The sequence below is a fragment of the Rhea pennata genome, unplaced genomic scaffold (assembly GCF_028389875.1).
Source record: "Rhea pennata isolate bPtePen1 unplaced genomic scaffold, bPtePen1.pri scaffold_174, whole genome shotgun sequence".
NCBI classification, from domain to species: domain Eukaryota; kingdom Metazoa; phylum Chordata; class Aves; order Rheiformes; family Rheidae; genus Rhea; species Rhea pennata.
The window spans coordinates 22,685-47,010 of record NW_026907643.1 but is presented as its reverse complement, the minus strand read 5'-3'; the positions used below and the strand labels follow the sequence as shown (position 1 = coordinate 47,010).

Here is a 24,326-nt window from a genome sequence, read left to right as displayed (position 1 = left end):
GCGCCACGAAGGCCTCGGCGTCGCCCGCCTCCACCAGCCGGTCCGAGAACACCCTGCGCCCCCCCCCGGCCCCCCCACGTCACCCTGCGCGTCACCCCGCGTCACCCTGCGCCCCCCCGCGTCACCCTGTGTCACCCTGCGACCCCCGCGTCACCCCGCGTCACCCTGCGCGTCACCCTGTGTCACCCTGCGCCCCCCCCGCGTCACCCCGCGTCACCCTGCGCCCCCCGCGTCACCCTGCGCATCACCCTGTGTCACCCTGCGCCCCCCCGCGTCACCCCGCGTCACCCTGCGCCCCCGCGTCACCCTGCGTCACCCCCGTGTCACCCTGCCGCCCCCCGCGCCCCCCGCATCACCCCATGTCACCCTGCGCCCCCCGCGTCACCCCACGGCCCCCTCATGGCACCCTGCGGCCCCCCCCCGGCCTCCCCACGTCACCCTGCGGCCCCCCCCCCCCCGCATCACCCCACGGCCCACCCGCATCACCCTGCAGCCCCCCCCAGCCCCCCTATCAACCTGCGGCCCCCCCCGGCCCCCCCGCGTCACCCCGCGGCCCCCCCCATGGCACCCTGCGGCCCCCCCGTGGCCCCCTCACATCACCCCACATCACCCCACGGCCCCCTGCAGCCCCCTGCCCACCCCCACGTCACCCCACGGCCCCACCCCACGGTTCCCTGCGCCCCCCGCGCGTCACCCTGCCCCCCTTCCCAGGTCACCCCACCACCCTCCGTGTCACGCTGCTGCCCCCACGCCACCCCCCCGCCCCGCGCCCGCCCCGTGCCTGCCCCACGCCCCCCCCCACGCCCCCCCCCACGCCCCCCCATTGCCCACCGGAAGCACTCGTGGATCCAGAGCCGGGTCAGGCTGCCCTTGGTGTCGTGGAAGTCCCTGTGCGCCCGCAGCACGCCCTGCACGACCTGCGCGCCCCGCGCCGTGGGCACCGGCACGCCCACGGCCCACGGCCACGACCCACGGCCACGCCCACAGCCCACGGCCACGCCCACTGCCCTGGCCAAGGCCCACTGCCACGCGACAGCCCACAGCCCATGGCCCACTGCCACGTGATGGCCCACAGCAACAGCCACTGCCCACAGCCCCACAGCCCACGGCCCCGGCCACGGCCCGATGCCAGGCTACAGCCCATGGCCAACGGCCACGGCCAGGGCCCACGGCCACACGGTGGCCCACGGCCACGCCCCACGGTGCACGCCCACAGTCCACAGCCACAGGCCCCGGCCCCGGCCACGGCCCGATGCCAGGCTACGGCCCATGGCCAACGGCCACGGCCAGGGCCCACGGCCACACGGTGGCCCACGGCCACGCCCCACGGTGCACGCCCACAGTCCACAGCCCACAGGCCACGGCCCCGGCCACGGCCCGATGCCAGGCTACGGCCCATGGCCAACGGCCACCGCCAGGGCCCACGGCCACACGGTGGCCCACGGCCACGCCCCACAGTGCACGCCCACAGTCCACAGCCACAGGCCACGGCCTCGCTCCCTGCGGCCCATGGCCCACAGCCCACGGCCTATGCACACGGCCCACAGCCCACGGCCACGCCCCATGGCCATGGCCCACGGCCCACGGCCTCGCTCCCTGCAGCCCACGGCCACAGGCCGTGGCCCGTAGCCTCGCTCCCTGTGGCCCACAGCCCACGGCCATGGCCCACGGCCTCACTCCCTGCGGCCCATGGCCCATGCCAACGGCCCACGGCCATGGCCCACGGCCTCGCTCCCTGCGGCCCACGGCCCACGGCCACGGCCCAGGGCCTCACTCCCTGCGGCCCACGGCCCACGCCAACGGCCCACGGCCATGGCCCACGGCCTCGCTCCCTGCGGCCCACAGCCGACAGCCCAAGGCCATGGACCACGGCCCACAGCCACGGCCCACGGCCTCGCTCCCTGCGGCCCACAGCCGATGGCCACGGCCCAGGGCCTCGCTCCCTGCGGCCCACGGCCCACAGCCCTCAGCCACGGCCCACGGGCCCCCCGCCCCGGCCCAGGGCCCCGGCCCGCGCCCACCTTGGTGGCGTCGCGCAGGCTGAACTGGTAGTGGCTCTTGGCGGGCACCGGCGGGAAGCGCTGGGCCACGGCGCGCAGCAGCTCCGCCGTGGCCTCCGCCACGGCCCGCCCCAGCGCCTTCACGGCCTCCTCGAAGTCCTGCAGCTTCTGCGCCAGCAGCGTCCCCAGGATGCGCCGCAGCGCCGCACCTGCGGCTCCTGCCGGCGCAGCGGGCGCCCGCGTGACCCCACGGGCGCCCAGGGCACCCACACATCCCCAAGGGAACCCACGTGTCCCCACGGGCAGCCACGGATCCCCACAGGCACCCACGTGTCCCCATGGGCACCCACGCGTCCCCCACATATCTCCATGGGCACCCACATGTCCCCCACGGGCACCGACGGATCCCCACGGGCACCCACGTGTCCCCACGGGCACCCACTCGTCCCCCACATATCACCATGGGCACCCACACGTCCCCCACGGGCACCGACGGATCCCCACGGGCACCCACGTGTCCCCACGGGCACCCACTCGTCCCCCACATATCACCATGGGCACCCACATGTCCCCACCACGGGCACCGACGGATCCCCACGGGCACCCACGTGTCCCCACGGGCACCCACTTGTCCCCCACATATCACCATGGGCACCCACACGTCCCCCACGGGCACCCACGGATCCCCACGGGCACCCACGTGTCCCCATGGTGCCCACGCGTCCCCCCCACGCATCCTCATGCGTCCCCACGCATCTCCACGCGTCCTGCATGGTCCACACACACCTCCACGAGCCCCCACACATCCCCCACGGGTCCCCATGCATCCCGTGTCCCCCACGCATCCCCACGTGTCCCCCACACGTCCCCACACATCCCCCATGTGTCCCCCCACGCATCCCCACACGTCCCCCCACGCATCCCCACGTGTCCCCAACGCGTCCCCATGCATCCCCACACATCCCCCACGCGTCCCCCACACATCCCCCATGTGTCCCCCACGCATCCCCACACGTCCCCACGCGTCCCCACATGTCCCCCACGCGTCCCCATGCATCCCCACACGTCCCCCACGCGTCCCCACGCATCCCCACACATCCCCCACGCGTCCCCACACGTCCCCCACACATCCCCCACGTGTCCCCCATGCGTCCCCACGCATCCCCACACGTCCCCCACGCGTCCCCACACGTCCCCACACATCCCCCACGGGTCCCCCTGCATCCCCCACGGGTCCCCCACGTCCCCTACAGGTCCGTGCATGGGGCAACGCGGCACGCTGGGGGGCAACCGCGACACGCTGGGGGGGGGCAAAGGGGGCAGACGGGGGGGGTTGGGGGGGGCCCTTACCGCCGGGTAGTTCATGTTGACGAGGTTGAAGCGACTCTGGAGCCGGGGCGGGAGGGGGACGCGGCCGCCGCCCGGGGGCGCCACGGCCGCCAGCAGCGCGACGCCCTGCGGAGACGACGGCAGGCGCCGGGGGTGGGTGGGGGGCGCGCGGGGGGCGGGCGGGTCTCGGCCCTGCGCCGCGCCGGGCCCTACCTGGACGCGCCGCAGGGCCGGGGCGCCGCGCTGGTACCAGAAGCCGTGCTCCAGCCAGAGGCGCAGGAGCTCGAGCGGCGCCTGGGCGCCGGCGGCGTCGGGCGCCGGCAGGTTCAGGTCGTCGAGGAAGGCGGCGAGGCGGCGGCCGCCGGCCGGCACGTACGCGCCCTTGGTCCGCTTCTCCACGCGGCTCCGCAGGGCGCCGCGCAGCCCCGCCGCCGTCGTCTGCGGGCGCCGCGCCGCGGGGCGTCAGCGCCCGCCGCGCCGCGCCGGAGCCGGAGCCCCCCCACCGCCCCGCGCGCCCCGACTCGCCTGCGCCGACATGCTGACGGTGAGCAGGGCCCAGCGGGCCGCGTCGAGGCCCCGCAGCAGCCCCCGCGCCAGCGCCGTCTTGCCGGCGCCGGGGGCGGCCGCCAGCAGCGTGGGGCTGCCGGCCGCCAGCAGCGCCCGCGCCACGTACTGGTAGCGCACCGTGTCCGCCGTGGGCACCAGCACGTCGTAGAAGGGGGTGCTGCGGGGGGGGGGGAAGGGAGGGGGGGCGGTTCAAGGCGGGCGTTGGGGGGCCGGCGTGGCGGCGATGCCGACACCAACGCCCCCCAACGCCACGTGCCACGGGGCCGCGCTGAGCCGGCACCGGGGATGAGCCGTGGAGCCTGGGGTGGCCACGCTGCCACGGATGAGCCACGGAGCCCGGGGACGAGCCACAGAGCCCAGGGACGAGCCACGGAGCTGGGATGAGCCACGGAGCTCAGGGACGAGCCACGGAGATGGGATGAGCCACGGAGCTCAGGAATGAGCCACAGAGCCCGGGGATGAGCCACGGAGCCCGGGGACAAGCCACAGAGCCAGGGACAAGCCACGGAGCTGGGATGAGCCACGGAGCCCAGGGACGAGCCATGGAGCTGGATGAGCCACGGAGCCCAGGAACAAGCCACGGCTCCGGGGATGAGTGACGGAGCCCAGGGATGAGCCACGGAGCCCGGGGACGAGCCACAGAGCTGGGATGAGCCACGGAGCCGGGGACGAGCCACAGAGCTGGGATGAGCCATGGAGCCCAGGAACAAGCCACGGCTCCGGGGATGAGTGACGGAGCCCAGGGACGAGCCACAGAGCTCAGAGGAGCCACGGAGGCCGGGGCGGAGCCCCACTCACTCGGGCGAGTAGCGCCACGTGGTGGGCAGCTGCTCCTCGAAGGAGGCCCAGGCCTTCTTCTTGGGGTCCACGAAGTAGTCGTAGACGGTGTCCTGGGCGGCAGAGGCGGCGGTGAGGGGCGGCGTGGCGGCCGCGGCGCCGGCCGTGGCGCCGGCCGTGGCGGCGCTGGCGGCACCTTGTTGGGGAAGGAGGCGTCCATCTCGCGGAGCCAGGCGTCGAGGCGCCTGCGGCCGGCCTCGTCCACGGCGCCGCCCACCGCCCACACCAGGCTGAAGAGGAAGAAGAGCTCCGGCAGCGCCGGGTCGCCGGCGCCGGGACAACCTGCGGGCGAGCGAGGAGCCACCGGGGCTGGCGGCCGCCACGGAGCCCACGGCGCCGGCCCAGCCGCCTCCCCCACCCCGGGAACGCGGCAGAAACGGCGGCTCGGGCGCCCCGGCCGCGGCGGCTGCTGTCCCCTACCCCGTTCTCTGGCGTGGCCAGGGCGGCGTAGAGCCTGCAGAGGGAGGCCACGGCGCCGTGCCTCGCCCACGGGCACCGGCTCGTGGCAGTTGGCCACCTTGAAGGCCAGCAGCGGCTCCAGGAACTTGTCGAAGAGGCGCTGCAGCGTTTCCGCCTCGTCCTGCCCCAAGGGGAGGCGGTGGGTGAGGACACGGCGCCGCGCCGGCGCCGAGCCGGCCCACACCGGGGACGATCCCGGTGCCGCGCAAGGGCAATCCCGGGGCCACGCAGGGGAGGGTCCTGGTGCCGTGGGGTGGGGGAGGATCCCGGTTGCCACGTGACAGGGGACAATCGTGGTGCTGCCCGAGGGACAATCCTGGTGCCACGCGGTGGGGGACGATCCGGTGCACGCGACGGGAATGATGGTGGTGCCGTGTGGTGGGGGACGATGGCGGTGCGGGTGGGTGATGACCCCAGTGCCGTGCGGTGGGGGACGATAGCAGTACGGTGCGGCGTGGCGGGGGACGATGGTGGCGCGGTGCGGCGCGGCGGGGGACGACAGCGGTGCAGCGCAGCGGGGGATGATCCCGGTGCCGCGCAGCGGGGGACGAGAGCGGAGCGGTGCGGCACGGGTGGGGGGCCGCCGGCGGCACGGTGCCGCGCGGCGGGGGACAACGGCAGCGCGGTGCAGGGGGAGGACGATCCCGGTGCGGCGCGGCGGGGGACGACGGCGGTGCGGCGCGGCGGGGGACGATAGCGGTGTGGTATCGTGTGGCGGGGGCTGTTGGCGGTGCGGCGCGGTGCGGCGCGGCGCGGCGGGGGCCGCCGGGGGCCTTTCGGGGCGCCGGCCGGGTACCTGGGGGCGGCTGCGCAGCCAGGAGAGCACGTAGGGCCTCCAGCCCAGGGCGCCGTAGTCCATGTAGACGACGCCGCAGCGGGAGACGGCGCCGGGCGAGGCGCCCGCCAGGTCCTCCACCTCGAAGAGCAGCGAGACCTGCGCCGGGCGGGGGGCCGCCGGTGAGGGCCGCGGCGCGTGGCCCCCCCCCCCCCCGCCCGCGCCCCGGTGCCGGTGCCGCCGCCGCCCCCCCGCACTCGCCTGCTCGGGCAGGGCGAGGCGCTCGCCGCTGCCCAGCGCCAGCACCCGGCACTCGTCCAGCGCCGAGCTCAGCGCCTCCATCCAGAGCGCGTCGGCGGGGCCGTCCAGCACGATCCACTTGCCGTCCGGCTTCTCGTCTGCGGCGCGCGGCCCCACCCTGAGCACGGGGGAGGCGGGGGGGGGGGGGGACGGACCCCCGTGCTGCCGCCCCCCCGCTGCCGCCTCCCCCCTCCCCGCCGCCGGGGCGGCCGTACCGGCGCAGGCGGCGCGCAGCAGGCCCGAGAGGACGCCGTCGGCCCAGTCGCCGGTGCCGGCGTCGTACTCGCCGTAGAGCTCGCCCGGCGACAGCGCCTTCGGGTTCAGGAGGAAGTCCTGCGCCGGGGGGGGGGGGGCCGCTGGCGCCGGCGCCCTCGTATCCCCCCCGGCTCCGGCCCCTGTGACCCCCCCACCCCTTTATCCCTCTACCCCCCGTTCCCGCAAGCCTCTGTCCCCACACGCCTCTGTCCCTGTGTCCCCCTGTCCCCATGCCCCCCTGTCCTTGTGTCCCCCCATCCCCATGTCTCCCTGTCTCTGTTCCCCGTCCCTGTGGCCCCCCATCCCCATGTCCCTCTGTCCCTGTGGCCCCCTAACCCGTGGCCCCCCATCCCCCTGTCCCTCTGTCCCCCGTCCCTCTGTCCCCCCTGTCCCCGTGGCCCCCCATCCCCCTGTCCCTCTGTCCCCCTGTCCCTGTGGCCCCCCATCTCTGTGTCCCTGTATCCCCACGTCCCCTGCGTCCCCGTGCCCCCGTTCCCCCGTGCCCCCGCGTCCCCGTGCCCGTGTCCCCGCACCCCCATGTCCCCTGAGTCCCTGTGTCCCCATGTCCCCACACCCCCATACCCCAGCACCCTTGTGCCCCCGTTCCCCCGTGTCCCCCGCGTCCCCACGCCCCCCCGTGTCCCCTGTGTGCCCCGTGCCCCCGAGCCCCCCCGCGCCCCTGCGTCCCCCGCGGGCCGGGGCCGGGGCTCACCCGGACGAGGCGCCCGCCGGGCTGCCCGGCGCGGGCCATGCCGCCGAGGGCGCTCTGCAGGGCGCGCCACGTGGCGCTCTTGCCGCTGCCCGTGGGGCCGGCGAGCACGGCGGGGCGCCGGCTCCGCACCGTCTCCCACAGCTGCCGCACCTTGGCCACCGCCGCCGCCGTGGCCTGGAGCCCCGCGGCCGCCAGCGCCGCCGCCGCCGCCGCCGCCACCTGCCCCCGCCCCGGGGCTCAGCCGGGGGGGCGGGGCCCGGCGGGGGGCGGGGCCACGACGTGGGGCGAGAGTTGGAGCCAGCTCGGGGGTGGGGCCTGGTGGAAGGGGCGGGGCCGGAGCACTGGGGGCGGGGTTAGGCTCTGGGGGTGGAGCCAGGGTGGGGGTGGGGTTTGGGGGTGGGACTAGGCTCTGGGGGTGGAGCCAGGGTGGGGGTGGGGTTTGGGGGCGGGGCTAGGCTCTGGGGGTGGGGCCAGGCTGGGGTGGGGCTTGGGGCGGGGCTAGGCTCTGGGGGTGGGGCCAGGCTGGGGTGGGGCTTGGGGGCGGGGCTAAGCTCTGGGGGGTGGAGCTGGCCTACAGGGGTGGGATTGGGCTGCAGGTGGAGCTGGGCTTCAGGGGAGGGGCCAAGATGTGGGTGGAGCAAAGCTGGGCCATGGAGGGGTGGAGCCAGACTGGCGGGGGAGGGGGTTGGCTGTGGGGGCGGGGCCAGGCAGGAGAGGGGAGACAGAGCAGCAGGAGGGGCGGGGCCAGGCGCACAGAGGGCGGGGCCTGGGTGCAGGGGGCGGGCCAACACTAGGGAGCAGGCCGCAAGCGGTAGGGGCCAGGCAGGGGGCGTGGCCATTGGCAGGGGGCGTGACCAGGCAACAGGGGGGCGTGGCCGAGCAACAGGGGGCAGAGCCATGGGCAGGGGGCATGGCCAGGCGGCAGGGGGCGGGGCCGCCGGCGGGGGCGGGGCCGTCGGCAGGGGGTGTGGCCAGGCGGCGGGGGGCGGGGCCATCGGCAGGGGGTGTGGCCAGGCGGCGGGGGGCGGGGCCGCCGGCGGGGGCGGGGCGCACCCTGCTGCCCTCCTCGTCGCCGCCGTCGGCGTCGCCCGGCGCCGGCTCGGTGCCCGGGAAGAGGTCGCGCAGCAGCGCCCGGAAGGGTGCCAGGTCCTCGGGCGCCAGCGCCGGCTCCAGCGTCGCCGCCGCCGCCTCCAGCAGCACCTGGGCGACCCCGGGGCGGTCCGGCCCGCGGCCCGGGACGGGCACGCTGCCCCCGGCGACGCCGGCCCCGGCGAGCCCCCGGCCCCCACGGGGTCCCCAATCCCCGGCTGTCCCCATCCCCCCGGTGCCCCCGTCCCTGGGGCTCCCCCATTCCCCTGGTGTCCCAGTTCCCGGGGTGCCCCCGTCTTCCGGTGTCCCCATCCCCAGGGCTCCCCTGTCCCCCTGTGTCCCCGTCCCCCCGGTTTCCCTGTCCCTGTCCCCCCCCGTGTCCCTGTCCCCAGGGCTCCCCTGTCCCCTCGTTGTCCCCGTCAACCCCCGTGTTCCCATCCCCGCCATGTCCCCGTCCCCCTGGTTTCCCTGTCCCCATTCCCCCATGTTCCCATCCCCCCCCATGTCCTCATCCCCCTGGTTTCCCTGTCCCCATTCCCCCGTGTCCCCGTGTCCCCCCCCATGCCCCCTCCCCCCGGTTTCCCTGTCCCCGTGTCCCCCGGTGTCCCCCCCGGGCCCCGCGCACCTCGTCGTCGCCGAGCTGGGGGTGGCGGCGGCGGGCGGCGCCGGCGCGGCGCAGCAGCGGCACCAGCGCCCGCAGCCCGAAGGCGCCGTCGTAGTGGGGCTGCAGCGAGAGCTGGGGCGGCGCCAGCGCGCACAGGGCCTGCAGCCGCCGCGCCAGCGCCTGCCCCGGCGCCCGTCAGCGCCCGCGAGCACCGCGGCGCCCACGGGGGCCACGGGGGGACCACGAGAGCCCGCGGGGCACGGGGGAACCGCGAGGGACCACGAGAGCCCGCGGGGCACAGCGGAACCACGAGGGACCACGAGAGCCCGCGGGGCACAGGGGAACCACGAGGGACCACGAGAGCCCGCGGGGCACAGGGGAACCACGAGGGACCACGAGAGCCCGCGGGGCACAGGGGAACCACGAGGGACCACGAGAGCCCGCGGGGCACAGGGGAACCACGAGGGACCACGAGAGCCCGCGGGGCACAGGGGAACCACGAGGGACCACGAGAGCCCGCGGGGCACAGGGGAACCACGAGGGACCACGAGAGCCCGCGGGGCACAGGGGAACCACGAGGGACCTCGAGAGCCCGCGGGGCACAGGGGAACCGCGAGGGACCACGAGAGCCCGCGGGGCACAGGGGAACCGCGAGGGACCTCGAGAGCCCGCGGGGCACAGGGGAACCGCGAGGGACCACGAGAGCCCGCGGGGCACAGGGGAACCGCGAGGGACCACGAGAGCCCGCGGGGCACAGGGGAACCGCGAGGGACCTCGAGAGCCCGCGGGGCACAGGGAACCGCGAGGGACCACGAGAGCCCGCGGGGCACAGGGGAACCGCGAGGGACCACGAGAGCCCGCAGGGCACAGGGGAACCACGAGGGACCACGAGAGCCCGCAGGGACACCCACGCCGAGGGCCCACGGCGATGCCCACGCCACAGGCCTGTGGGGACACCTGCGCTGAGAGCCCACGGGGACGCCCATGCCGAGGGCCCACGGGGACGCCCACGCCGAGGGCCCGCGGGGACGCCCACGCCGAGGGCCCGCGGGGACGCCCACGCCGAAGGCCCGCGGGGACGCCCGCGCCGAGGGCCCACGGGGACGCCCACGCTGAGGGCGCGCGGGGACGCCCACGCCAAAGTCCCGCGGGGACGCCCGCGCCGAGGGCCCACGGGGACGCCCACGCCGAGGGCCCACGGGGACGCCCATGCCGAGGGCCCACGGGGACGCCCGCGCCGAGGGCCCGCGGGGACGCCCGCGCCGAGGGCCCACGGGGACGCCCGCGCCAAAGGCCCACGGGGGCGCCCGCGCCGAGAGCCCACGGGGACACCCAAGCTGAGAGCCCACGGGGGCGCCCGCGCCGAGGGCCCACGGGGACCCTGCGCCGAGAGCCCACGGGGGCGCCCGCGCCGAGGGCGCGCGGGGGCAGCGGGGAGGGCGCCGGGGCGGCCGGTACCTTGCAGTCGCCGAAGCCCTCGGTGAGCAGCAGCACCTCGGCGACGAGGGCGCCGTCGGGCGCCGCCATGGCCACGGGCCGCAGCACCTCCTGCAGCTCGGGGGGCAGCTCCGCCGCGCCCCCCCCGCCTGCCCCCCGCCACGCCGCGTCACCCCCGGGCCCCATAGCCCGGGGCCACCGCCCCCCCGCCCCACCGCCCCTGTGGTGTCGTCCCCATCCCCTGCAGCCCCCATGGGGCTGGCCCCGTCCCCTATAGCCCCCATGGTGCCACCCCCAAACGTGGCCCCCGCAGCCCCATCCCCTATAGCCCCCATGGTGCCATCCCCACACGTGGCCCCCGCAGCCCCATCCCCTATAGCCCCCACGGTGCCACCCCTGTTCCCCATAGCCCCCATGGTGCCGCCCCCAAATGTGCCCCCCGCGGCCGCATCCCCTATAGCCCCAGTGCCACCCCAAAACGTGGCCCCCCATCCCCGTCCCCTATAGCCCCCACGGTGCCACCCCTGTCCCCTATAGCCCCCACAGTGCCCCCCCACATGCAGCCCCCACGGCCCCGGCCCCAGCCCCTATAGCCCCCACAGTGCCACCCCTGTCCCCTATAGCCCCCACAGTGGCCCCCCACACGCAGCCCCCACGGCCCCGGCCCCAGCCCCTATAGCCCCCACAGTGCCACCCCTGTCCCCTATAGCCCCCACAGTGCCCCCCCACATGCAGCCCCCACGGCCCTGGCCCCAGCCCCTATAGCCCCCACAGTGCCACCCCTGTCCCCTATAGCCCCCACAGTGGCCCCCCACACGCAGCCCCCACGGCCCCGGCCCCAGCCCCTATAGCCCCCACAGTGCCACCCCTGTCCCCTATAGCCCCCACAGTGCCCCCCCACACGCAGCCCCCACGGCCCCGGCCCCAGCCCCTATAGCCCCCACAGTGCCCCCCCCACACGCAGCCCCCATGGCCCCGGCCCCAGCCCCTATAGCCCCCACAGTGCCCCCCCACACGCAGCCCCCATGGCCCCGGCCCCGGCCCCTATAGCCCCCACAGTGCCACCCCTGTCCCCTATAGCCCCCACAGTGCCCCCCCCACACGCAGCCCCCACGGCCCCGGCCCCAGCCCCTATAGCCCCCACAGTGCCACCCCTGTCCCCTATAGCCCCCACAGTGCCCCCCCCACATGCAGCCCCCGCGGCCCCGGCCCCAGCCCCTATAGCCCCCACAGTGCCACCCCTGTCCCCTATAGCCCCCACAGTGCCCCCCCCACACGCAGCCCCCATGGCCCCGGCCCCAGCCCCTATAGCCCCCACAGTGCCACCCCTGTCCCCTATAGCCCCCACAGTGCCCCCCCCACACGCAGCCCCCACGGCCCCGGCCCCAGCCCCTATAGCCCCCACAGTGCCACCCCTGTCCCCTATAGCCCCCACAGTGCCCCCCCCACATGCAGCCCCCGCGGCCCCGGCCCCAGCCCCTATAGCCCCCACAGTGCCACCCCTGTCCCCTATAGCCCCCACAGTGCCCCCCCCACACGCAGCCCCCACGGCCCCGGCCCCAGCCCCTATAGCCCCCACAGTGCCACCCCTGTCCCCTATAGCCCCCACAGTGCCCCCCCCACACGCAGCCCCCGCGGCCCCGGCCCCAGCCCCTATAGCCCCCACAGTGCCACCCCTGTCCCCTATAGCCCCCACAGTGCCCCCCCCACACGCAGCCCCTGCGGCCCCGGCCCCAGCCCCTATAGCCCCCCCAGTGCCACCCCTGTCCCCTATAGCCCCCACAGTGCCCCCCCCACACGCAGCCCCCACGGCCCCGGCCCCGGCCCCTATAGCCCCCCCGCCCCGCGCCCCGGTGCCGCCGTCCGGCGCCCTACCCAGGTCGGCGGTGACGAAGATGCCGCAGGAGGGGCGCAGGGCCACGGCGCGGCCCTCCAGGGCCACGGTGGCCCGGCCGGCGGCCAGGCCGCCCAGCACGGCCAGCGCCTGCTGCGCCGCCACGGCCAGCGGCGCCGGCGGCAGCCGCGCCAGCTCCTCGAAACAGCCCCAGGCGCCCGTCTGCGGGCGAGAGGAGCGGGCGCCGTGGCGGCGGGCCGGGCCCCGGGGCCCCCCGCGTCGCCCCGCGCTGCCCCACGCCGCCCCCCGCGCCGCCGCTCACCTGCGCCAGGCCGGCATAGGTGCGGCTCAGCGCCGCGCAGTCCAGCCCGGCGGCGCAGTTCAGCACCAGCACCCGGGCGCCCAGCGTCTTGCCCAGCTCCTTGACGGTCTCCGTCTTGCCGGCGCCGGCGGGGCCGGCCGGGGCGCCGCCGTGGTGCAGGTGCAGCGCCAGGGTGAGGGCCAGGAAGCACCTGCGGCAGGCGGGCGGTTGGGCGGGGGGTGGGGGTGGGCGCGGGGCGGGCGCGGGGCGGGCGCGGGCACCTCTCGGTGAGCGGGGTGACGACGAGGCGCCCCGAGTTGCCCAGGTACTCGTAGCCGTAGGGCAGCTGGGCGCAGGTCTGCCGCGCCACGCAGTCGTCGGCGTCCTGCGGGCAGAGCCGTGGCAGCGGCGTCACCGTTGCCGTCACCATCGCCGTCACCGTCGCCGCCCGCCCCGGCGCCCGCTCACCTTGTCCCAGTAGAGGCGGAGCTGGCCGAGCCACTCGAAGGCCGGTGCGTCGGGGGTGCCGCTCTTGTAGAGGCGCTCGGCCACGTCGCGGGCGTGCGCCTCCACCGTCACCAGCGCCGCCAGCCGCAGCCGGCTCCCCTCGGGCAGGCTGCCGCGCAGCGCCTCCGCGTAGCGGCTCAGCACCGCCGCCTGCGTGGCCAAGCGCCGCGACGTCACGGCAGAGCGCCCGGACGCCGCGGCGAGGCGCCACGGCAGCGCGGTGAGGTGCCGCGGCTGTGCGCAAAGTGCCGCGATGCCATGGCAAAGCGCCACGATGTCACGGCAAAGCGCCGGGACGTCGTGGCACCGGAGCCATGTGGCAATGTGCCGGGATGTCACAGCAAAGTGCCGGGATGTCGTGGTGAGGTGCCACAGCGACACAGCAAAGCTCCACGATGTCACAGCAAAGTGCCACAACGTCACGGCAAAGCACCGGGACGTTGTGGCGTGGTGCCACAGCTGTGTGGCAAAGTGCCACGATGTCACAGCAAAGCACCAGGATGTCATCGCATCGGAGCCACGTGGCAACACACCGAGATGTCACAGCAGAGCACCAGGGCAGTTGTGCTGAGGCACCATGGCCACGCGGCAAAGTGCCAGGATGTCACGGCAAAGCGCCGAGACGTCGTGGCAAGGCGGCACAGCCGTGTGGCTACGCGCCGGGATGTCGCGGCAAAGCGCCAGGATGTTGTGGCAAAGCAGCAGGACATTGCGGCACCAGAGCCACGGGGCAGCGTGCCAGGATGTCACGGCAAAGCGCCAAGACGTCGTGGCGAGGCGGCACGGCCGCGTGGCTACGCGCCGGGACGTCGCGGCAAAGCGCCGGGGCGCCGGGGCTCGGCCCTCACCTGCTTCTTCCGGGCGGCCTTGAGGAAGCGCCGGTCGCCGCGCTCCTTGCTCTGGGCCAGGCTGCGGGAGACGTCGGCCGTCCACTGGATCTGGCTGGCGGCGATCACGAGCTGCGGCGAGGCCGGCGGGCGGTGAGGGGCGGGCGGGGGGCGGCGGGCGCCGTCCCCGTGCCCGTGCCGGTGCGCCGGCTCACCTGGCCGGGCCACTCCCTGGCCCACTTGTCCCTCTTGGGCAGCGTCTTGCGCAGGGCGAGCAGGCAGGCGCGCAGCAGCTCGCGCAGCGTGGCCCGCATGGCGCGCTCCACCTCGCCCAGCCACTCCTGCGGGGCGCCGGGGCGGCGGTGGGCGCCGGCGGGGGGCGGGCAGTGGGGCGGGGAGGGGGGTGGTCCCGGCGCGCCCCGGCCCCCGCTCACCTCCACGGGCCCCTCCAGCGCCACGGGCCGGCTGAACTCCACGTACTCGCCGTCCGGCGCCACCATGCCCGTCGCCTCCAGCCGGCCGCCCGGCCCCGCCTGCGCGAGGGGGCCGTGGTTGGGGGGGGGAGTGGGGGGCTGCTGGGGGGCCGCGACGCCCCACGGCCCGGCGCACTGGGAGGGCAGGGGGGCGCCCCGAGCCCGAGCCAACGGGGAGCCCCAATCCGACAGCCCCAATCCAAAGCCCACAGGGATCCCGATCTGACAGGCGCTGCCTATGGGACGAGGGTCCCGATCCAGTGGGGATCCCGGATCCGATGGGGACCCCAGACCCGACAGGGATCCCAGATCTGACAGGTGTTCCCTATAGGACGAGGGTCCCAATCCAGCGGGGATCCTGGATCCGATGGGGACCCCAGACCCGACAGGGATCCCAGATCCGACAGGGACCCCGATCCGACAGGGATCCCAGATCCGACGGGTGCCCCCTATCTGACGAGGGTCCCAGTCCGACGGGGAGCCGAGATCTGATGGGGATCCCCAATCCGACAGGGACCCTGGTCCGACAGGCGCTCTCTATCGGATGAGGGTCCCGATCCAGCGGGGATCACGGATCCTGCAGGGATCCCGGCCCCGACACAGACTCCCGATCGGACAAAGGTCCCGATCCAGCGGGGATTGCAGATCCAGTGGGGATCCCGGACCCGACAGGGACCCTGATCCAACGGGGACTCCCTGTCGGATGAAGATCCTGATCCAGTGGGGATCCCGGATCCAGCAGGGATCCCGGCCCTGACAGGGACCCTGATCCAACGGGGACTCCCTGCCGGATGAAGGTCCTGATCCAGTGGGGATCCCGGATCCAGCAGGGATCCCAGCCCTGACAGGGACCCTGATCCAACGGGGACTCCCTGCCGGATGAAGGTCCTGATCCAGTGGGGATCCCGGATCCAGCAGGGATCCCGGCCCTGACAGGGACCCTGATCCAACGGGGACTCCCTGCCGGATGAAGGTCCTGATCCAGTGGGGATCCCGGATCCAGCAGGGATCCCGGCCCTGACAGGGACCCTGATCTGACAGGGACTCCCTGCCGGATGAAGGTCCTGGTCCAGTGGGGATCCCGGATCCAGCAGGGATCCCAGCCCTGACAGGGACCCTGATCCAACGGGGACTCCCTGCCGGATGAAGGTCCTGGTCCAGTGGGGATCCCGGATCCAGCAGGGATCCCGGCCCTGACAGGGACCCTGATCCAACGGGGACTCCCTGCCGGATGAAGGTCCTGGTCCAGTGGGGATCCTGGATCCAGAAGGGATCCTGGCCCTGACAGGGACCCTGATCCAACGGGGACTCCCTGCCGGATGAAGGTCCTGGTCCAGTGGGGATCCCGGATCCAGCAGGGATCCCGGCCCTGACAGGGACCCTGATCCAACGGGGACTCCCTGCCGGATGAGGGTCATGATCCAGTGGGGATCCTGGATCCAGAAGGGATCCCGGCCCTGACAGGGACCCTGATCCAACGGGGACTCCCTGCCGGATGAAGGTCCTGATCCAGTGGGGATCCCGGATCCAGCAGGGATCCCAGCCCTGACAGGGACCCTGATCCAACGGGGACTCCCTGCCGGATGAAGGTCCTGATCCAGTGGGGATCCCGGATCCAGCAGGGATCCCAGCCCTGACAGGGACCCTGATCTAACGGGGACTCCCTGCCGGATGAAGGTCCTGATCCAGTGGGGATCCCAGATCCAGCAGGGATCCCGGCCCTGACAGGGACCCTGATCCAACGGGGACTCCCTGCCGGATGAAGGTCCTGGTCCAGTGGGGATCCCGGATCCTGTAGGGATCCCGGCCCTGACAGGGACCCTGATCCAACGGGGACTCCCTGCCGGATGAAGGTCCTGGTCCAGTGGGGATCCCGGATCCTGTAGGGATCCCGGCCCTGACAGGGACCCTGATCCAACGGGGACTCCCTGCCGGATGAAGGTCCTGGTCCAGTGGGGATCCCGGATCCAGCAGGGATCCCGGCCCTGACAGGGACCCTGATCTGACAGGGACTCCCTGCCGGATGAAGGTCCTGATCCAGTGGGGATCCCGGATCCAGCAGGGATCCCGGCCCTGACAGGGACCCTGATCCAACGGGGACTCCCTGCCGGATGAAGGTCCTGATCCAGTGGGGATCCCGGATCCAGCAGGGATCCCGGCCCTGACAGGGACCCTGATCCAACGGGGACTCCCTGCCGGATGAAGGTCCTGATCCAGTGGGGATCCCGGATCCAGCAGGGATCCCGGCCCTGACAGGGACCCTGATCCAACGGGGACTCCCTGCCGGATGAAGGTCCTGATCCAGTGGGGATCCCGGATCCAGCAGGGATCCCGGCCCTGACAGGGACCCTGATCTGACAGGGACTCCCTGCCGGATGAAGGTCCTGATCCAGTGGGGATCCCGGATCCAGCAGGGATCCCGGCCCTGACAGGGACCCTGATCCAACGGGGACTCCCTGCCGGATGAAGGTCCTGATCCAGTGGGGATCCCGGATCCAGCAGGGATCCCGGCCCTGACAGGGACCCTGATCCAACGGGGACTCCCTGCCGGATGAAGGTCCTGATCCAGTGGGGATCCTGGATCCAGCAGGGATCCCGGCCCTGACAGGGACCCTGATCTGACAGGGACTCCCTGCCGGATGAAGGTCCTGATCCAGTGGGGATCCCGGATCCAGCAGGGATCCCGGCCCTGACAGGGACCCTGATCCAACGGGGACTCCCTGCCGGATGAAGGTCCTGATCCAGTGGGGATCCCGGATCCAGCAGGGATCCCGGCCCTGACAGGGACCCTGATCCAACGGGGACTCCCTGCCGGATGAAGGTCCTGGTCCAGTGGGGATCCCAAATCCAGCAGGGATCCCAGCCCTGACAGGGACCCTGATCCAACGGGGACTCCCTGCCGGATGAAGGTCCTGATCCAGTGGGGATCCCGGATCCAGCAGGGATCCCGGCCCTGACAGGGACCCTGATCCAACGGGGACTCCCTGCCGGATGAAGGTCCTGATCCAGTGGGGATCCCGGATCCAGCAGGGATCCCAGCCCTGACAGGGACCCTGATCTAACGGGGACTCCCTGCCGGATGAAGGTCCTGATCCAGTGGGGATCCCGGATCCAGCAGGGATCCCGGCCCTGACAGGGACCCTGATCCAACGGGGACTCCCTGCCGGATGAAGGTCCTGATCCAGTGGGGATCCCGGATCCAGCAGGGATCCCGGCCCTGACAGGGACCCTGATCCAACGGGGACTCCCTGCCGGATGAAGGTCCTGATCCAGTGGGGATCCCGGATCCAGCAGGGATCCCGGCCCTGACAGGGACCCTGATCCAACGGGGACTCCCTGTTGGATGAGGGGTCCTGATCCAGTGGGGATCCCGGATCCAGCAGGGATCCCGGCCCTGACAGGGACCCTGATCTGACAGGGACTCCCTGCCGGATGAAGGTCCTGGTCCAGTGGGGATCCCGGATCCAGCAGGGATCCCAGCCCTGACAGGGACCCTGATCCAACGGGGACTCCCTGCCGGATGAAGGTCCTGATCCAGTGGGGATCCTGGATCCAGCAGGGATCCCGGCCCTGACAGGGACCCTGATCCAACGGGGACTCCCTGCCGGATGAAGGTCCTGGTCCAGTGGGGATCCTGGATCCAGAAGGGATCCTGGCCCTGACAGGGACCCTGATCCAACGGGGACTCCCTGCCGGATGAAGGTCCTGGTCCAGTGGGGATCCCGGATCCAGCAGGGATCCCGGCCCTGACAGGGACCCTGATCCAACGGGGACTCCCTGCCGGATGAAGGTCCTGATCCAGTGGGGATCCCGGATCCAGCAGGGATCCCGGCCCTGACAGGGACCCTGATCCAACGGGGACTCCCTGCCGGATGAAGGTCCTGATCCAGTGGGGATCCCGGATCCAGCAGGGATCCCAGCCCTGACAGGGACCCTGATCTAACGGGGACTCCCTGCCGGATGAAGGTCCTGATCCAGTGGGGATCCCAGATCCAGCAGGGATCCCGGCCCTGACAGGGACCCTGATCCAACGGGGACTCCCTGCCGGATGAAGGTCCTGGTCCAGTGGGGATCCCGGATCCTGTAGGGATCCCGGCCCTGACAGGGACCCTGATCCAACGGGGACTCCCTGCCGGATGAAGGTCCTGATCCAGTGGGGATCCCGGATCCAGCAGGGATCCCGGCCCTGACAGGGACCCTGATCCAACGGGGACTCCCTGCCGGATGAAGGTCCTGATCCAGTGGGGATCCCGGATCCAGCAGGGATCCCGGCCCTGACAGGGACCCTGATCCAACGGGGACTCCCTGCCGGATGAAGGTCCTGGTCCAGTGGGGATCCCAAATCCAGCAGGGATCCCAGCCCTGACAGGGACCCTGATCCAACGGGGACTCCCTGCCGGATGAAGGTCCTGATCCAGTGGGGATCCCGGATCCAGCAGGGATCCCGGCCCTGACAGGGACCCTGATCCAACGGGGACTCCCTGCCGGATGAAGGTCCTGATCCAGTGGGGATCCCGGATCCAGCAGGGATCCCGGCCCTGACAGGGACCCTGATCTAACGGGGACTCCCTGCCGGATGAAGGTCCTGATCCAGTGGGGATCCCGGATCCAGCAGGGATCCCGGCCCTGACAGGGACCCTGATCCAACGGGGACTCCCTGCCGGATGAAGGTCCTGATCCAGTGGGGATCCCGGATCCAGCAGGGATCCCGGCCCTGACAGGGACCCTGATCCAACGGGGACTCCCTGCCGGATGAAGGTCCTGATCCAGTGGGGATCCCGGATCCAGCAGGGATCCCGGCCCTGACAGGGACCCTGATCCAACGGGGACTCCCTGTTGGATGAGGGGTCCTGATCCAGTGGGGATCCCGGATCCAGCAGGGATCCCAGCCCTGACAGGGACCCTGATCCAACGGGGACTCCCTGCCGGATGAAGGTCCTGATCCAGTGGGGATCCCGGATCCAGCAGGGATCCCGGCCCTGACAGGGACCCTGATCCAACGGGGACTCCCTGCCGGATGAAGGTCCTGGTCCAGTGGGGATCCCGGATCCAGCAGGGATCCCGGCCCTGACAGGGACCCTGATCCAACGGGGACTCCCTGCCGGATGAAGGTCCTGGTCCAGTGGGGATCCCGGATCCAGCAGGGATCCCGGCCCTGACAGGGACCCTGATCCAACGGGGACTCCCTGCCGGATGAAGGTCCTGATCCAGTGGGGATCCCGGATCCAGCAGGGATCCCAGCCCTGACAGGGACCCTGATCCAACGGGGACTCCCTGCCGGATGAAGGTCCTGGTCCAGTGGGGATCCCGGATCCTGTAGGGATCCCGGCCCTGACAGGGACCCTGATCCAACGGGGACTCCCTGTTGGATGAGGGGTCCTGATCCAGTGGGGATCCCGGATCCAGCAGGGATCCCAGCCCTGACAGGGACCCTGATCCAACGGGGACTCCCTGCCGGATGAAGGTCCTGGTCCAGTGGGGATCCCGGATCCAGCAGGGATCCCAGCCCTGACAGGGACCCTGATCCAACGGGGACTCCCTGCCGGATGAAGGTCCTGATCCAGTGGGGATCCCGGATCCTGTAGGGATCCCGGCCCTGACAGGGACCCTGATCCAACGGGGACTCCCTGCCGGATGAAGGTCCTGATCCAGTGGGGATCCCGGATCCAGCAGGGATCCCGGCCCTGACAGGGACCCTGATCCAACGGGGACTCCCTGCCGGATGAAGGTCCTGATCCAGTGGGGATCCCGGATCCAGCAGGGATCCCAGCCCTGACAGGGACCCTGATCTAACGGGGACTCCCTGCCGGATGAAGGTCCTGATCCAGTGGGGATCCCAGATCCAGCAGGGATCCCGGCCCTGACAGGGACCCTGATCCAACGGGGACTCCCTGCCGGATGAAGGTCCTGGTCCAGTGGGGATCCCGGATCCTGTAGGGATCCCGGCCCTGACAGGGACCCTGATCCAACGGGGACTCCCTGCCGGATGAAGGTCCTGATCCAGTGGGGATCCCGGATCCAGCAGGGATCCCGGCCCTGACAGGGACCCTGATCCAACGGGGACTCCCTGCCGGATGAAGGTCCTGATCCAGTGGGGATCCCGGATCCAGCAGGGATCCCGGCCCTGACAGGGACCCTGATCCAACGGGGACTCCCTGCCGGATGAAGGTCCTGATCCAGTGGGGATCCCGGATCCAGCAGGGATCCCGGCCCTGACAGGGACCCTGATCTAACGGGGACTCCCTGCCGGATGAAGGTCCTGATCCAGTGGGGATCCCGGATCCAGCAGGGATCCCGGCCCTGACAGGGACCCTGATCCAACGGGGACTCCCTGCCGGATGAAGGTCCTGATCCAGTGGGGATCCCGGATCCAGCAGGGATCCCGGCCCTGACAGGGACCCTGATCCAACGGGGACTCCCTGCCGGATGAAGGTCCTGATCCAGTGGGGATCCCGGATCCAGCAGGGATCCCGGCCCTGACAGGGACCCTGATCCAACGGGGACTCCCTGTTGGATGAGGGGTCCTGATCCAGTGGGGATCCCGGATCCAGCAGGGATCCCAGCCCTGACAGGGACCCTGATCCAACGGGGACTCCCTGCCGGATGAAGGTCCTGATCCAGTGGGGATCCCGGATCCAGCAGGGATCCCGGCCCTGACAGGGACCCTGATCCAACGGGGACTCCCTGCCGGATGAAGGTCCTGGTCCAGTGGGGATCCCGGATCCAGCAGGGATCCCGGCCCTGACAGGGACCCTGATCCAACGGGGACTCCCTGCCGGATGAAGGTCCTGGTCCAGTGGGGATCCCGGATCCAGCAGGGATCCCGGCCCTGACAGGGACCCTGATCCAACGGGGACTCCCTGCCGGATGAAGGTCCTGATCCAGTGGGGATCCCGGATCCAGCAGGGATCCCAGCCCTGACAGGGACCCTGATCCAACGGGGACTCCCTGCCGGATGAAGGTCCTGGTCCAGTGGGGATCCCGGATCCTGTAGGGATCCCGGCCCTGACAGGGACCCTGATCCAACGGGGACTCCCTGTTGGATGAGGGGTCCTGATCCAGTGGGGATCCCGGATCCAGCAGGGATCCCAGCCCTGACAGGGACCCTGATCCAACGGGGACTCCCTGCCGGATGAAGGTCCTGGTCCAGTGGGGATCCCGGATCCAGCAGGGATCCCAGCCCTGACAGGGACCCTGATCCAACGGGGACTCCCTGCCGGATGAAGGTCCTGATCCAGTGGGGATCCCGGATCCTGTAGGGATCCCGGCCCTGACAGGGACCCTGATCCAACGGGGACTCCCTGCCGGATGAAGGTCCTGGTCCAGTGGGGATCCCGGATCCAGCAGGGATCCCGGCCCTGACAGGGACCCTGATCCAACGGGGACTCCCTGCCGGATGAAGGTCCTGGTCCAGTGGGGATCCTGGATCCAGAAGGGATCCTGGCCCTGACAGGGACCCTGATCCAACGGGGACTCCCTGCCGGATGAAGGTCCTGGTCCAGTGGGGATCCCGGATCCAGCAGGGATCCCGGCCCTGACAGGGACCCTGATCCAACGGGGACTCCCTGCCGGATGAGGGTCATGATCCAGTGGGGATCCTGGATCCAGAAGGGATCCCGGCCCTGACAGGGACCCTGATCCAACGGGGACTCCCTGCCGGATGAAGGTCCTGATCCAGTGGGGATCCCGGATCCAGCAGGGATCCCGGCCCTGACAGGGACCCTGATCCAACGGGGACTCCCTGCCGGATGAAGGTCCTGATCCAGTGGGGATCCCGGATCCAGCAGGGATCCCGGCCCTGACAGGGACCCTGATCCAACGGGGACTCCCTGTTGGATGAGGGGTCCTGATCCAGTGGGGATCCCGGATCCAGCAGGGATCCCGGCCCTGACAGGGACCCTGATCCAACGGGGACTCCCTGCCGGATGAAGGTCCTGATCCAGTGGGGATCCCGGATCCAGCAGGGATCCCAGCCCTGACAGGGACCCTGATCTAACGGGGACTCCCTGCCGGATGAAGGTCCTGATCCAGTGGGGATCCCAGATCCAGCAGGGATCCCGGCCCTGACAGGGACCCTGATCCAACGGGGACTCCCTGCCGGATGAAGGTCCTGGTCCAGTGGGGATCCCGGATCCTGTAGGGATCCCGGCCCTGACAGGGACCCTGATCCAACGGGGACTCCCTGCCGGATGAAGGTCCTGATCCAGTGGGGATCCCGGATCCAGCAGGGATCCCGGCCCTGACAGGGACCCTGATCCAACGGGGACTCCCTGCCGGATGAAGGTCCTGATCCAGTGGGGATCCCGGATCCAGCAGGGATCCCGGCCCTGACAGGGACCCTGATCCAACGGGGACTCCCTGCCGGATGAAGGTCCTGATCCAGTGGGGATCCCGGATCCAGCAGGGATCCCGGCCCTGACAGGGACCCTGATCCAACGGGGACTCCCTGCCGGATGAAGGTCCTGATCCAGTGGGGATCCCGGATCCAGCAGGGATCCCGGCCCTGACAGGGACCCTGATCTGACAGGGACTCCCTGCCGGATGAAGGTCCTGATCCAGTGGGGATCCCGGATCCAGCAGGGATCCCGGCCCTGACAGGGACCCTGATCCAACGGGGACTCCCTGCCGGATGAAGGTCCTGATCCAGTGGGGATCCCGGATCCAGCAGGGATCCCGGCCCTGACAGGGACCCTGATCCAACGGGGACTCCCTGCCGGATGAAGGTCCTGATCCAGTGGGGATCCTGGATCCAGCAGGGATCCCGGCCCTGACAGGGACCCTGATCCAACGGGGACTCCCTGCCGGATGAAGGTCCTGATCCAGTGGGGATCCCGGATCCAGCAGGGATCCCGGCCCTGACAGGGACCCTGATCCAACGGGGACTCCCTGCCGGATGAAGGTCCTGGTCCAGTGGGGATCCCAAATCCAGCAGGGATCCCAGCCCTGACAGGGACCCTGATCCAACGGGGACTCCCTGCCGGATGAAGGTCCTGATCCAGTGGGGATCCCGGATCCAGCAGGGATCCCGGCCCTGACAGGGACCCTGATCCAACGGGGACTCCCTGCCGGATGAAGGTCCTGATCCAGTGGGGATCCCGGATCCAGCAGGGATCCCAGCCCTGACAGGGACCCTGATCTAACGGGGACTCCCTGCCGGATGAAGGTCCTGATCCAGTGGGGATCCCGGATCCAGCAGGGATCCCGGCCCTGACAGGGACCCTGATCCAACGGGGACTCCCTGCCGGATGAAGGTCCTGATCCAGTGGGGATCCCGGATCCAGCAGGGATCCCGGCCCTGACAGGGACCCTGATCCAACGGGGACTCCCTGCCGGATGAAGGTCCTGATCCAGTGGGGATCCCGGATCCAGCAGGGATCCCGGCCCTGACAGGGACCCTGATCCAACGGGGACTCCCTGTTGGATGAGGGGTCCTGATCCAGTGGGGATCCCGGATCCAGCAGGGATCCCAGCCCTGACAGGGACCCTGATCCAACGGGGACTCCCTGCCGGATGAAGGTCCTGGTCCAGTGGGGATCCCGGATCCAGCAGGGATCCCGGCCCTGACAGGGACCCTGATCCAACGGGGACTCCCTGCCGGATGAAGGTCCTGATCCAGTGGGGATCCCGGATCCAGCAGGGATCCCGGCCCTGACAGGGACCCTGATCCAACGGGGACTCCCTGCCGGATGAAGGTCCTGGTCCAGTGGGGATCCCGGATCCAGCAGGGATCCCGGCCCTGACAGGGACCCTGATCCAACGGGGACTCCCTGCCGGATGAAGGTCCTGGTCCAGTGGGGATCCCGGATCCTGTAGGGATCCCGGCCCTGACAGGGACCCTGATCCAACGGGGACTCCCTGTTGGATGAGGGGTCCTGATCCAGTGGGGATCCCGGATCCAGCAGGGATCCCAGCCCTGACAGGGACCCTGATCCAACGGGGACTCCCTGCCGGATGAAGGTCCTGGTCCAGTGGGGATCCCGGATCCAGCAGGGATCCCGGCCCTGACAGGGACCCTGATCC

General features: G+C 72.1%; 1 protein-coding gene across 1 annotated transcript in view; it reads right to left on the bottom strand.

Moving 5' to 3' along the window:
- Positions 1–7: 7 nt before the first annotated feature.
- DNAH2 (dynein axonemal heavy chain 2) overlaps positions 8–24,326 on the bottom strand; it is a gene marked incomplete at its 3' end in the record, with an annotated part of 39,838 nt that continues 15,519 nt past the window's right edge. The window contains 25 exon segments of the mRNA XM_062600952.1: positions 8–53; positions 832–917; positions 2,022–2,218; positions 3,243–3,300; positions 3,351–3,455; positions 3,543–3,767; positions 3,855–4,053; positions 4,695–4,786; positions 4,870–4,980; positions 5,112–5,213; positions 5,215–5,313; positions 5,989–6,126; positions 6,229–6,365; positions 6,483–6,600; positions 7,235–7,411; positions 8,288–8,434; positions 8,949–9,107; positions 10,386–10,513; positions 12,240–12,420; positions 12,521–12,710; positions 12,781–12,884; positions 12,968–13,156; positions 13,855–13,965; positions 14,049–14,174; positions 14,268–14,843. Coding sequence (XP_062456936.1) covers positions 8–53; positions 832–917; positions 2,022–2,218; positions 3,243–3,300; positions 3,351–3,455; positions 3,543–3,767; positions 3,855–4,053; positions 4,695–4,786; positions 4,870–4,980; positions 5,112–5,213; positions 5,215–5,313; positions 5,989–6,126; positions 6,229–6,365; positions 6,483–6,600; positions 7,235–7,411; positions 8,288–8,434; positions 8,949–9,107; positions 10,386–10,513; positions 12,240–12,420; positions 12,521–12,710; positions 12,781–12,884; positions 12,968–13,156; positions 13,855–13,965; positions 14,049–14,174; positions 14,268–14,843 — 3,801 coding nt within the window.